Source organism: Sprattus sprattus (assembly GCF_963457725.1).
Source record: "Sprattus sprattus genome assembly, chromosome: 2".
NCBI classification, from domain to species: Eukaryota; Metazoa; Chordata; class Actinopteri; order Clupeiformes; family Clupeidae; genus Sprattus; species Sprattus sprattus.
In genome coordinates, this window is record NC_137921.1 from 50,901,384 (window position 1) to 50,915,898 (window position 14,515).

Genomic DNA, 14,515 nt, shown 5'->3' on the forward strand with positions numbered 1-14,515 from the left:
TGCTTTGAAATTGATACTTAATAATGAAAATAAAAGTCAGGAGGTGAATGCATGTCTTGGCCCATTTGTCTTCTTCAATTTAAGATATGAATGATCTTTGTATCTTGTGTACAACTTCAGATATTGAGTGTTATTATGTGTAAGTACAAATCGTTCCAAATTAAGGCGAAATATCCCACTGCAGTAACAGGTTAAAGAAAAACGAATATAAATTTCTCCCATTGACTTACATTGGGCCATTATGACATCATAATAGGGTCTTTAAACTGGCTTGCACCTGTGCTTTACTCTGCCGTGCTAAGGCAAAAGACCGTAACTTCAAGTTTGGTCAAAAATGAGTTTTTGACGTATTTGTAAAATATCAGCAGTAATTAAACAAATGTACTGATATTAAATGTACTACTAACATGCCATTATCAAATTAAAGCCAGTGACATCAGTATTTTGGTTGATTTCACGATGTATAGGCTACCGACAGTTAGCATACCAAGCTAGGTAGCATTACCATTAGAATTGCATGGCAGATATGCTAAGCTATCGGGCTATTCCCCCACCCAGTGCCTGTGGCTAGTCCGAAAAAGGTGCATCTAAATCGGGTAACTTCGCTTGGCGAGCGGGGGCATGTGGAGGGGGAAAATGGGCCTCATTCTCTATCGTTCTCTCTCTCTCTCTCTCTCTCTCACACACACACACACACACACACACACACACACACACACACACACACACACACACCCCCCAATGGACTGACATAGATGTTTTATGTGTTTCATGTGACAATTCAAGTTCATTGTTTTATGTGCTTAATGTGATAATTCAATGGTGTGTGTGTGTGTGTGTGTGTGTGTGTGTGTGTGTGTGATAATCATTGTATTGGTAATTGTGATAAATGAAATAGTATTACTACTGATTAATTAATAGGGTCATTATTCCATTGTTATCATACCACTGAGCTTTAACATAGAAGTTACTGCCTTCTGCCTTAGTATGCTTCACTGACATGCTTCACTGCTTCACATGCTTCACTGACACCTGTGCTCTTCTCTCTCTGTCCCTCTCAATTTAACTGTAACTAGGAACATTAAGACACCATCCATTCTCTATTTTTTTTCTCTCCATCTCTCCATCTTTCTCTCTGTCAACTTTCTCTCACACTCAATCTCTCTTCTTCACTCCATTTTTATCTCCTTTTTTCAATATTTTCACTCTCTCTTTATCTCTTCATCCAGAGCCACTCTTGTTCACTCTTCTTTCCTTCTTCCACTCTTCTTTCCTTTCTTATTTTCTTCTTCCATTTTTCTTTCCTTCTTCCACTCTTCTTGCCTTTCTTTTTTCCTTCATCCACTCTTCTTTCCTTCTTCCACTTTTCTTTCCTTTCTTCACTCTTCTTTCCTTCTTACACTCTTCTTTCCTTTCTTCTTTCCTTCTTTCACTCTTCTTTCTTTCCTTATTTCCTTCTTCCACTCTTCTTTCCTTCCTTCACTCTTCTTTCCTTTCTTCTTTCATTATTTCACTCTTCTTTCTTTTCTTCTTTCCTTCTTCCACTCTTCTTTCCTTTCTTCACTCTTCTTTCTTTTCTTCTTTCCTTCTTTCACTCTTCTTTCCTTTCTTCTTTCCCTCTTCCACTCTTCTCTCCTTTCTTCACTCTTCTTTCCTTTTGTCTTTCCTTCTTCCACTCTTCTTGCCTTTCTTTTTTCCTTCATCCACTCTTCTTGCCTTTCTTTTTTCCTTCATCCACTCTTCTTTCCTTCTTCCACTTTTCTTTCCTTTCTTCACTCTTCTTTCCTTCTTACACTCTTCTTTCCTTTCTTCTTTCCTTCTTTCACTCTTCTTTCTTTTCTTCTTCCTTTCTTAACCTTTGCATTTCATGCACTGGTATTTCCTTCAGGAAATGCATTTTCTAGTTATGACTTTCTATCTCATAATTTTGACTTTCTATCTCATAATTATGACTTTCTATCTCATAATTATGACTTTTTATCTCATAATTATGACTTTCTATCTCATAATTATGACTTTTTATCTCATAATTATGACTTTCTATCTCATAATTATGACTTTTTATCTCATAATTATGACTTTTTATCTCATAATTATGACTTTTTATCTCGTAATTTTGACTTTCTATCTCATAATTATGACTTTCTATCTCATAATTATGACTTTTTGTGACCACCTTTTTTTTCTTTTACTGGCGGAAATGGGCTTCCATATGGATGTGAACTGATATAATAAAAGCATTTATCTAGCGAAATAAAAAACGATTTAATCGTGTAGGCCTAACTGTCAAATAGAGTGTTTTATATTAGCGTAGTCTGCTCAGCTCAGCGTACGAGGAAAGAAAAGCATTTAAATGTAAACCTCCCCAAATTTTATTCCCGGTCATTCTAACATTTTTAGAATATGCTATAGGCTATTTTAGCCCTGTATTTGAGCCTACATGAGATTGCCCCAATCATGTCGCTGAATTTCGAGGAAGTTCAAAGAGATCTGTGAGACAGAATTGTTTCATTTATCACGAGTGACTGCACGCCCATTACTTAATGACAGCCACCAAAAAGAGGCGCAACCGTCTGTGCAGACACAGAGAAGAGAGTTGTGAGAGAGGCTGAAGTTTCCTCTGACCATGGGTGGATCGCCTTCCAGTCAACTGGATGAGACTACATCCAACCACATAAGAGGTAGGCTTGCTGATTATTCAGTGAATTAAAACAATAGCCTAGTTTTTGAAGACTGCCTAGAGTTAGAGCAGCGAGTTCATCGATAAATCGGGTGGCTTCAGAACTTTACTTTCGTGCATGATTTAATCAGAATTTTGCGAAGTGGGAATAAAACCCCTAGCCCTTAACGGAGAGAATCGGCATATAAAATCTATTTAATGCAAATTACAGCCAAAGAGTTTTTCTCCATACTTAAGTTTATTGTGTATTCAGAAATGGACAGATGTAGGATACACATTTATCCTCATAGGAATGTGTGTTCAGTTTCAAATGGAGATGGAGATCTGCGAGTTATGCAGCCAAATTGAGGAGCGAGTAACTCAAATAATTCATACTCATTTGCCGTTCAAAAGCGCATACATCCTTTAATACTTATACCTCCATATTTTAGGGATGACCTCGCAGTTGCATGAGTTTTGTTTTTTAAATAAGCTACAGTAGAGACCTGAGATGACATTAAAAAATGACAAAAAAAAATACAACAGTGTATTACTTTTTGGCAACCAAATCATGCCAAGTAAATTCATGCTGAAAGGAAAATGAATCAAGAAGGAAAAATAAATACGAACACACATTTATGGTTTTCACAACTAAGACTTTTTTTTGTTACAGTACAAAATGTATTGAAATAGTCAAATCTATTTATCTAAACATCTGTTAATTTGAGTCAACCTGAAATGTGTTATTATTCATCACTTTATCAGCAAGGGGATATCAACTACTCATATACACAGGCTTTTCAAAAGATGCGTGGTGAAATTAGTATCAGATTAAAAGAAAGGTATTGTGTGTGATAAACATGGTTCCAAACTAGTCCTCCCCAAGTTCTGAAGACTGTGAAGACTGTTTTAGTAGAAAGCATCTCACAAACATCTTCATCAGCACTTAAGACTGCATCTTTAGGTAAACTAGTAGCACACTAGCTTCTTTGGCGATGTAGTTGCAGTGGACCAAGGCGTCCACCATGGGAGTCATGCTATTGCTATTCATCAGGAGGGGATCTCTCCAAACTGAGCCCTGGAACAGTGTGACATCATGGAGAGCGAACCTCTGGAGAGGGGGCGGGTGTGAGGCCCTCCCCATAACATCACACCACTCTTGAGCTGCAGTAGTGGGGGAGCGAACAGTTCTGTCAAACTTGGACCAGCACACACAGGCGAACACTAACACACCCATGCAAGAACTCAGCAACTTCTGCTTAACCCATTTGGACTCACAATGGTCAGAGTTCGCCTGGTCCTGGTGTTGGTTCTTTGCACCATAGACCCAGTTTACTTGATACATTCATGTGAAACTGAACTCTGTGTTCAATTTGCTATGCCTCATAAACATAGCCCCTTCATAAAAGCCCCTCACATTTGTCTGGTTTGTTGCCTAATGTCTTTTTATTTCAGTGTGCAAGGACTTTGTGATTGCAAATGTCTTTTTGCACTTCCCTGTACAATGAGGCTTATTCAGACATCCAAGAGGTGAGAGCAGTGAGATCATGGTAAAAGGATCTACAGTTGCTCAGCACAGAACTCTGACATTTCCGTTGTGCCTGATACTATGTAGAGATATTCAGTGACACACACTGACACGCAACCACACATGCACACACACAAACACACACATACAGATACACACATGCACACACACAAACACACACACACACACACACACGCAAACACACACACACACACACACACACACACACACACACACACACACACACACACACACACACACACACACACACACACACACAGACGAACACACACGAACACACACAAGCACACACACACATCTTGACAATGACTTTTCCAGACCGAAGAGTAGAGGTCTGTTGGGCCAGCTCTAACCTGTTTGTGTGGCCTCGTTTTTTTCTTTAACATATTTAGTGCTTTTCTTTGTGGGACAAATATGCTGACAGCTTAAAGGAGGATAATGTATTCTTCCTGCAATCCTGCTGTTTTGATCAGGTTGCTCTGTTGGCTGAGGTATCTGCATGAATTTTCTGTGGTTTTGCAGTTACCGCACTCTTGATGAAGGTCCTGTATATTTAATCATTCCAAATGCACAACAAAAACAGATTCATACGTTGCTGGCTTATTGAGGGTGTTTCCATTCTAATGGGCCAGTCCTCCTGAGTATTAGAGATCAAATTCATCATCAAGCTTTCAAAAACTCAAAAAAGAAGGGAGCCAGATGTTCTCTTGCAGTGAATTTAAGTTTGTATAGGGACATCTGGTAATTCTCAAATCTATACGATATTTGTAAGTAAGCTCACATTAGCAATTACTAAGCACTAACATAAGCCATTATATTAATGTTTACATTAAAATGTATTTGAAAGTTATCAAAACTTATGTGTCATTCCGATGTATGAATAGAGAAACCTCGCTTTCAGTCTTGCTGTGCCAGGTGACACTGGCATGGGGCTGTAGCTTAGACAACTTGCTCTCCAGCTCTCTTTGGGTACACATCCTGCAGTTGGACTGTGTTGTAATGGCCCGGCAATTACACCCAATTACAGCCATTATCTTGTTATTAAAGGCTTTTCTCTAAACAGAGATAAGCAACTGTTTCCCCACCCGCCCTGTCTCTAGGTGCTGGGGATCAGACCACAGACAGAAGGCATGTTTGGTTGTTTCCTGTACAACTGCTGACATAAATATGACCTATAATATCTTGCTGTAGAATGTAGGCTCATAACCATGATATTAAAACTAAGCCTTCATTGTGGGGGAAAACTGTTGACACAAGTTGAATGGCCAGTTTATCCACTAGAAATAAATTCAGGTTTGCTCAAAAATGTCATGATCAGATAAAGGCTTTTTTTAATCTTTCTCAAGGTCCTATATCTCGTAAATATCTTGGTCAAACTTCCTTAAGCTATTAAACTTATAGACTACAGATACAGAGCTGACTGAGGCCATAAAACAGCTCAGGGAAACACCCAGATTAGGGTGGATTGGAGAAGTTCGGAATGTGAAATATTGTGTCATAGACTCATAGTGTTACAGTATGTGTAATGTGTGGGTGATGTAGTAAAGCCCTGTAACCAATACTCTGTATACTGTCCAAATGATATTAACCCGTGCAGTAAGAAATAACATCACGCTAAAAGGCATCATGAGACAGGTAATATGTACTGTTAACATGGAGCAGGCAGGAGGGTTGGTCTTTGGCATTGGCTGCTTGTTGTAAAGCCACACATGGGAGGCCACCATTCAGGGACTGATACAGCAGGTAGGGAAGACAGACAGTCTTTTACGTGGACACAACACACTTGATTCAGGGTGGGCAAATCCGCTAACATCAAAGAATCACATACACTCGATCACACATGGCACGCGGACTCATAAAGGAAAACAGAAATACACTCTAACATTAACGCAAGCTAGAAAACACAAGTGCAATCGAAAAGGGAACATTAAGCACAACCACTGACATTTTCTCGAACACAAACAAACAATAGGGGTTGCACGAGAATATCATTTTAGAAATCTAGTAATGGTTTCCAAAAAATAACTCAAGTACTTGAGTAGTGTGTGCGTATGTGTGTGTCCCGGGGGATAGTGTTGTGCAGAACGTGTCTTGTATCAATTAAAAGACTATGATCTATGATGGGGCGGGTCTCAGCACATAGATGAAAGCATAACATTTATGACTCGACTAAAATTATGACTCGATGTCTGATCTATCCTTGAGAAATGTTTTTGTGTGTGTGTGTGTGTGTGTGTGTGTGTGAGTGTGTGTGTGTGTGTGTGTGTGTGTGTGTGTGTGTGTGTGTGTGTGTGTGTGTGTGTGTGTGTGTGTGTGTGTGTGTGCAGAGCAGACAGAGGCAGAGTTGAAGGGCTTCAGTCCTCACTTCAGGAGGCAGTACTGTGTGGCCCTCTGCTCCAAACTGCAGGAGGAGCTGGAGCAGCAAAACACCAGTCCAGCACTTCTCCTCAAACAGAGGGTGAGAAAACATAAACACACACACACACACACAAATGTGCACACACTCTTTCACACACACACACACACACATACACTGATATTAATATATTATTCTCACACGTGCAGGAGCAAGCAGGTGTGCCTGAGGTACTCTATGAGGGGGGTGTCTTGCAGTGTGAGGACGGGAAGAAGTGGAGGGACAGATGGGTTGTTGTGCGAGACTACAGCCTGGAGCTTCACGACAGCCAGGAGGTCACCACCACATCCCTTTCTGTTTTGCTGTCATCATCCATTTCTCCATCCAATATCTAAAAAAACACAACCCATCTTTAATAGGCTGTTCTGTTTTCAGCCCATTTCTGCCTCACTCTTTTTCGTATTAATATCTGTTGACATTTGTTCTTTATCCTGATTAAAGTGGTTTATTTACTGGCTGACAGATGTGGAAGAAAAGGACTCCTGCACGGCAGAAGCTTGAGGTGGTTGGTGGTACTGTGGTTACTTCAAGAGAGAAGTATGAGGCTTTAGTGCACAAGGTCGTTCCTGATCTGATCAGTAAGTATCTACTATCTTCACCAAATTTCACCAGCCACTTTCACACACACACACACAGAAACACAAACACACACACACACTTACACTCATATGGGTTTGTTGTGTCATCCTGGGTCAGATGAACAGGAGGACTCTGGCCCTGAGCTGGTGCCACCCACTGCATTTCCAGTATATCTGAGGTTACCATACCGACGCGATGTTTACCTCTGCTGCCATGACGACAAACAGCGGTGCCACTTGCTTTCCATTCTCAGTCACGGCATCCGTCATCAGAACCATGGTATTATTTTGGTCTGCCTCTACTGAGTCATGTGTCTGTTTCCTGTTGTTGTGTTGTTGCCTGCTGTTTCTACAAGTGGTTGCTGTCTGCTGTAGCGTCTGATTAATTACTAATTAATATACTCTAAACGGTTTGGTCATAGAGATTGGTATCTGCCACAGAGCGTTTGTAGTCAGCAGCCGAGTGTGTCTGTGTTCTTGTTTGTGTGTTTGTCTGAGCTTGTGTGTAAGCGTTTCAGAAAAGATGACATTTCTAGCTTTCTGCATCATCGAAACTGGCCGTAGCTATGCCATGTGTCTTTGGTAGCCTTGGTAACATGCAGATGACGTGTTGCTTGAAAGAAACACCACGAAACCACAGAGCTGCAGGGTGCAGTGGGCACTTTGAATGTGACCCAATATAACCTAGCACCAAAACCAATGCTGAACATCACACACACTCTCTTTTCCATCCTCTCTCTGTCTCTGTCTGTGTCAGATACCCTCACCCTCCATAATCCCGATCGCATTCTCATTTTGTTTTTCTCTCACAAGGCCACAGATATAAGGATCCCCCAGACTAATTCCATAGCACTTAGCTCTCCTCTCCTTCCTCTAGACTCAATGCACAAACCTACTTGTGAGACGCAGGCTTTCCTAGCAGCCACCCACTTCCACAGACAGGAGAAAGGCCACTATGAATCATGGGACATGCTCGTGGGAGATGATACGCAGGTGAGGGCCATGTACACACATGGAGGGAGTAAAATAAGACTGTTTTATTTGGGTAAGTGGTGGTCTCTGCAGTTTTGAGCGATATTTTTAGAGCCCACGTCAAGCAGCGGATGTTAAAGGCAAACCACAAAGCAACCACACTCATATCAGACCGAGCTGTGTGCTCTCACACATAACGGCTGGCAGGACCCAAAAATGATGAGTTTGGTGTCATGTCCCATTCCTGTGTTAAACTTTAGTCACAAGTTTAGATACCATTGTTTTTTGAAACACGTGTCTCCATAGTGCAGCACTCAGTGTTGCCTGTGGATTATATACAAAGTATATCTTATATTTGATATATATATAGTGAGAATATTCTATATATATATGTATTGTGAGAAACTTTAGTGAGATAAAAATGCTTATTATATAAACAAATGTAAACAAATTATGAAACCAGAACTTGCCCAGTATAATGTTCTTCATTAACAATATAAGACTTGTGTGTGTGTGTGTGTGTGCATGCGTGTGTGTGTGTGTTGTGTGTGTGTGTGTGTGTGTGTGTGTGTGTGTGTGTGTGTGTGTGTGTGTGTGTGTGTGTGTGTGTGTGTGTGTGTGTGCAGGTCCTCACACATCTGGTCATGGAGAGGCTTATTACTTTTCTGCAGAAGGAGATGCTTCCCCAGCTGAAGGGGAAGAGTGCAGAGAAGAGGAGGGCCTGGTTGTCTGTAAGCCTCATTGTCTACAACTCATTCAAAGGTTTCCATTGATGCACTTAAAGCAGAAAAAGCTCTGTGTGGTTTTCAAACAGGTTCCTCATTCTCATCATTATTTTGTGTTATTTCAGTGGTGTTAATCGCTGATGCTGTGATATGCTCTCAGACATTTACAACAATATAATCCTCAAACTCTCATTATGTGTTGAGCTAAGCTAAATTTGTAGCGTTCAGATGAGGAAGGTTGTGTTTTTATTTTGCACGGAGCCGCGCTGGGTTGTGTTGCTGTATTGAGATTTGGAGTCAGTGTTGCAATTGTGTTGTATTGTTTGTTGCATGTATAGTTGTGTTTTTTTTTGTTCTAAGCACTACTGTGTTGTGATGCTGTTGTGCTCTCATCTGTGCTGTGTCCTGTTGTCATGCTCAGCTGGTGGAGGCTGCTCACACTCAAGTGCTAGCTCAAGTTCAGGAAGCACTGCATAGCCTGAAGGAGGAGTGCACTGCATCAGCCCAACAACAGGGGGTGCTGCTGCGCTCAAACATGGACCAGATTGCCTCCTCTCGCACCTTTCTGGAGACCAAGCTTCAAGGTGAAACAAATAGACTTTTGTAGTGGGTGGGTGTTGCACATGTAACTAATGAATCATGGAAAATATATACATACATATATATATCTTGTCTTGATATTAAATCTGATATTATGAAATTGTTTTCAAAACTGAAGGAATGAACCGAAAGCCATGTAAAAGCCAATTCAAAATGTCTTTGTAATTGTTTGTGTGGTTGTAGCACCCAAAATGAGTGTCGATTTGAAGGCCACCAAAAGACATAAACATCTTAGTATTAGTCTGTGAATGCATTCGTCTCTTTTTTTTCTGCATCTGCATGTGTGTCTGTTCATGTGTGTTTGCGCGTCAGCCATGACGTCCGAGCGAGCCCAGAGTGTGTGTGCGGAGCACGTCACTCCGTATCTGAGCTCCGTGCTGGAGGAGCTGCTGGAGCCGGTGAACGGAGGGTTCCATGCTGTCAGGCAGCTGTGCGAGGAACAGCTGGAGCGGCTCTGCAGGGACGTCCACCAGGGCTGGACCTTCCAGCAGGTCCAGCAGGTTAGGGACAGGATGGGGTCGGAGGACGCCATAACATACACAGGACCGTCAAATTCTCCTCAGAGATAGTAATAGATGGTGTAATGTTAGCAGAATGGAAGTAATTACTTTTGGGTGCCGTTACACACATCTCTGAGTTTGCCAGTGTATACAGTAGAAACAGCGGCATGTTTTGAACATAATTGTCAAATATATAGCCATGTTATATTTAACAATAGTTGCAGGTATGTGCGATATTAACATATGGCTGTATGGAGCAGTATGTGATAGACATATAAAGCAATAAGATAGGATATGTTCGCCCTTAACTGTTAGATACTTTATTTATATTATTTTGTTTATGTATATTATTTTATATTATCATTGATAGCAGTAATTGTGGGATGCATTCTGAGAAATTGTTGACCCATTTGCCCTCTTGCTAGACCCTCCAGCAGGCCAGCAGAGCAGAGCTGGAGGAGAGCTTCCAGAGGCTTGAAGTTCTTCACGAGAAGCTCCAGGAGCTCCAGAGACGCTTCAGATTCTCCAACACCACAAATCTGGTGCAGGGAGCACAAACACACATGCAGCAGGTACGCTTATGTACAGGTCCATAAATACAATGCGATTTAAGGGATTTAAAGAGACATGAAGCAGGCAAAACATGCAGAATTCATGCATATGGTGGTTTCTCATTACGTTTAGCTCCCTCTAGTGGTCACTGTCCGTCAGCATCTGAATCAGCTCTTCTGTCCTCTATTCTGTCAGATACTGCATGTGTTTTTTGTTCTCCCTGTAGCTATTGGACAATGCAATGTACACCTTTGAGTCGCTGCTCCAGTCTGCTGTTAAAGACAACCCTGCTCAGCTGGGGTCTGTCATGGACAAAGCCAAGCTGAGAGTCCTCAAGGTAATCTTATTCTAACTAGATGAGTTCCTCAACTCTTACCCTCCCTTACCCTATCACTGTGGTTCCCAAACCTCTCACCTTTGGCAATGAGAAAAGAAATCTCACGCCCCCAATAAATGCTGTTTTGGTTTGAACAGTTCTGTGAAAGCAGTACCTAGTCCCCTGACAGTGTTGTCTTTGTTTCTCAAAGCAATATGACTACGACAGCAGTACAGTGCGGAAGCGGTTCTTTCAGGAGGCGCTGGTGGACATCACACTCCCTGTGCTGAGGAGACACCTGGGTCCCACCTGCAGACCTGTATGGCTTTCCATTCGCATCACAAGCTGCACATCACACCTCATATACATGTCACAAACCTCACAGACTCCCACATGTTCAAGAAACATTGGATTTAACCTTGGATTCATATGATAAGAATCCACCCCAGTAGAAATGACAAATAAACTATTAAAAGTTATGGAAAGTTTACTTTAATTTACTTTTACTCAAAATACGCAAAAGGAGAGGAATCACATAGTTTAGCCCGATGCCATTTTCCAGTGTCATCCTGAGTAGCGCACCTACAGACTATGTATGTAGACTTATATAGACTAGCTGTATCTCTGCATGGGTTTATGAATAACTTGAACTCTATAAATGTATTATTGACCACAAATCTCTATTCCATCTTTATTTTCAGGAGTTGGAGAAGTTTGAACAATACATATTTGCGGATTGCACTGACTTCATAAATGTGGAGAATGTATATGAGAACATCCTGATGAAGACCCTTACCCCTGAAGTGAATAAAGGTCGGTGATCATTCATCCCCTCTGTGGCTGCTCACCCTCTACGTGTGTTTGCGCGTCAGCCATGACGTCCGAGCGAGCCCAGAGTGTGGTACTCTGTGGCTACTCACCCTCTTTGATGCCTACACTCGCACTCGGCTAGTGTGGGCATCACCGCTGAAGAGTCACATTGCAAGCGCAAAATCGGCATTTTGCGGGAAAGGCATCACAAGCTCGATCCACAACACCTGACACTAGAGCCTGTTCAGGGTCAGCTTGGCTACAGACTGCTACTACAGGCAGCTACTACTTTCTTTGTCCTGGTTCCTGGTTTGTCTCTTGTCCTCGCTTGGGGTAGACATACTACCTGGACATTGGATCTTGTCTATGTGGTGTGGCTTGTGATTTGGGATGCACTATGATGTGTCTGTGTGGTGCTGCCTGTGATGTGAGATACACCATGATATGTCTTTACAGGCCATCTGGGGCTGCTGCCCTGACCTAACAGTTTCTGTGCTGTGTTTTGATGCTGTCATAGTTCTCCAAACTGCTCCATCTACTGAAACCATCAGCTCATGTTCTCAGATTTGTAAGATACAATGCCACGTCTTGAGTGTTTTGCAACTTCATGCCTGTTTGTTCTCTTGTGTCCCTGCAGTGGTGAAGGAGGCAGCCAGCCAGAAGAAGCACAACCTGTTGGTGGACAGCTCTGACCTTCAGTCCATCAGCCAGGGCAGTCTGAGTGACAGCCTGACGCCTCCTCGCTCCGCCCCCTCCAGCCCATCCAAGCAGGTGGGTCCTGCCCGCTCCCAGCAGGCTGAGTTTAAGCCCTCCCCTCTGGCCAGCAGCACAGGGGTATCTGAGGGGCACAAGGAGGGCATAGAGGGGCAGCAGGGGCACTGTGAGAAGCAGGTGGAGGAAGGGAAGGAAGAAGAGAAGCATCCTAAAGAACCAGGAGAACCATTAAAACCACAGGAGGAACAGGCCAAAGAACAAGGAGAACCATTAAAACCACAGGAGGAACAGGCCAATGAACAAGGAGAACCATTAAAACCACAGGAGGAACAGGCCAAAGAACAAGGAGAACCATTAAAACAACAGGAGGAACAGGCCAAAGAACAAGGAGAACCATTAAAACAACAGGAGGAACAGGCCAAGGAGCAGGACAGCGCAACCCAAGACGCTTTACCGCCTGCTGAGCCCAAAGAGGAGCTATCCGGTCCTGAAGCTCTCTCATCTCCAGGCGAACCGGACCCGGTGACTCCTGGCACCTCCACAGTCTGCACAGACAGAGCCATCTATCTTAACCCACCTGCAGGGGTTCTAGCCGGCAGCGCGGTGCCTCTCTCTGAAGACGACTCAACCTCCCCTAGGCTCTCCCATGCCACGCCACCAGGAGGCAGCGGTGATGAGGCGGCGACGGCCGTGACAGCGGTAGCTAGAGTTGTGGAGGAGACAGGAGGAGAAGGAGGGGGAGGTGGGGATCCAGAGGGGACTGGAGGTCAGGCCGGTGAGGGGAAGAGCACTTCCTCTGGACTCTTAGCCTCTGAAGCAACAGCAGAGGGCGCCACTGCACCTCTATCTGGCACAAGTGAGGGGGAAGAGGAGGAGGAGGAGGGGCGTTTGGACAGTGTGAAGGCCATACGGGATCTGGTGGTGGAGGTCATCGAGGTGGAGGACTTCATCAGACCCTGTCCCGCTGGCAGGTCAGCTTAGGGTCACACTCTGAGGGAGTCCTGACCTGAACCGCATTGAACTAATGGACATCATAGAAACACAATAACAAGATAACTGATACACGTCATCGACATAGAAGGGCTTAATACTAACGCAGTTTTATAAGGAGATATTGGGCTTTTTATGCAACTTACCAAGAGAACATACAGTCAATTTATTATTTTCATACTACAGTATTTCAATTATTATGATTAATGTTGCACGTTATATTTTGTTGTTTAATATGCTGCTTTTATTTTGTTTAATACTGGCCGCCTTAATACAAAATGCAAATATTAAAATATTTTTTCCTGGTTCATTTGTTGGAATGACAATATTTCTGACATATTTCTGAATGAACTGATATGCAGAAATAGATTTTTAGTTTAACATTTTTGTTAATAACAACCATAACCTCAGCATAGTCTAACTAATACTGTCAATCTTATTCCATTCTCGTTGACATGGGTGTCGATGCGAGTAGCCTACTTATGCACAGGATAGGGTGTTAGGGGTCAAAACTTCTAACTAGTTGTAAATCAGTGAAACGATAAGCCATCAGGGAACAAGTGCACCTTGAGTAATAATCTATTCAGCTAGGATTACAAAATGAAGTGAATGTTTCCACAGTCAGCCAGTAGATGGGACCCTCTGCCACAGTAGCAGGACATGAGGGGATTTCTGCAGTTCTGAAGCCGCTGTATTGAGGAACTAGTCGCTCTGCCTGTTCCTAATGCAGATCTTTTTCCTGCATTTATAATGTCAGAAATACATTTTGTCTTCTGCCTCCCTCCCTCCTCTCTTCCTCTCACACAGACCTGATCTTCCTACCCTAAAAGTGTTCTCTTTCTCTCTCTCTAACTCTCTCTCTCTTTGCTATGAAGGCACATTTAACAGCAGAGGGCCCTTTTAAAATATGAGCTGTTTGCTTTGCCCCCTTGCGATCCGATGTTGGTTTTAGCCTAAAATCACTTCCAGTAATCAGTTACTGGCACACCAAAAGCCTGCCTGCAATCACCCCCCCTCCCCCTCCCCCTCCAGTCACAGCTGAAATATGTGCTTTTCCTATTGGCCTGCCCAAACTGTCAACATGAATTTCATCCCCCAGGTGAGAACGCCTCTGAGTCACTGTTTCCCCCAAAC

At 42.8% G+C, this 14,515-nt stretch overlaps 1 protein-coding gene across 1 annotated transcript; it reads left to right on the forward strand.

Annotated features, from left to right (window-relative positions):
• Positions 1 to 2,626: 2,626 nt before the first annotated feature.
• Positions 2,627 to 13,372, forward strand: niban1b (niban apoptosis regulator 1b; the record flags this gene model as incomplete). Its single annotated transcript, XM_080860273.1, has 14 exons — positions 2,627 to 2,681; positions 6,536 to 6,666; positions 6,774 to 6,899; positions 7,088 to 7,202; positions 7,321 to 7,482; positions 8,080 to 8,195; positions 8,801 to 8,905; positions 9,321 to 9,483; positions 9,812 to 9,999; positions 10,425 to 10,571; positions 10,778 to 10,888; positions 11,079 to 11,186; positions 11,569 to 11,680; positions 12,315 to 13,372. 14 exons carry the CDS (start codon positions 2,627 to 2,629, stop codon positions 13,370 to 13,372), a joined length of 2,697 nt encoding a protein of 898 aa, XP_080716399.1.
• Between the last annotated feature and the right edge of the window lie 1,143 nt (positions 13,373 to 14,515).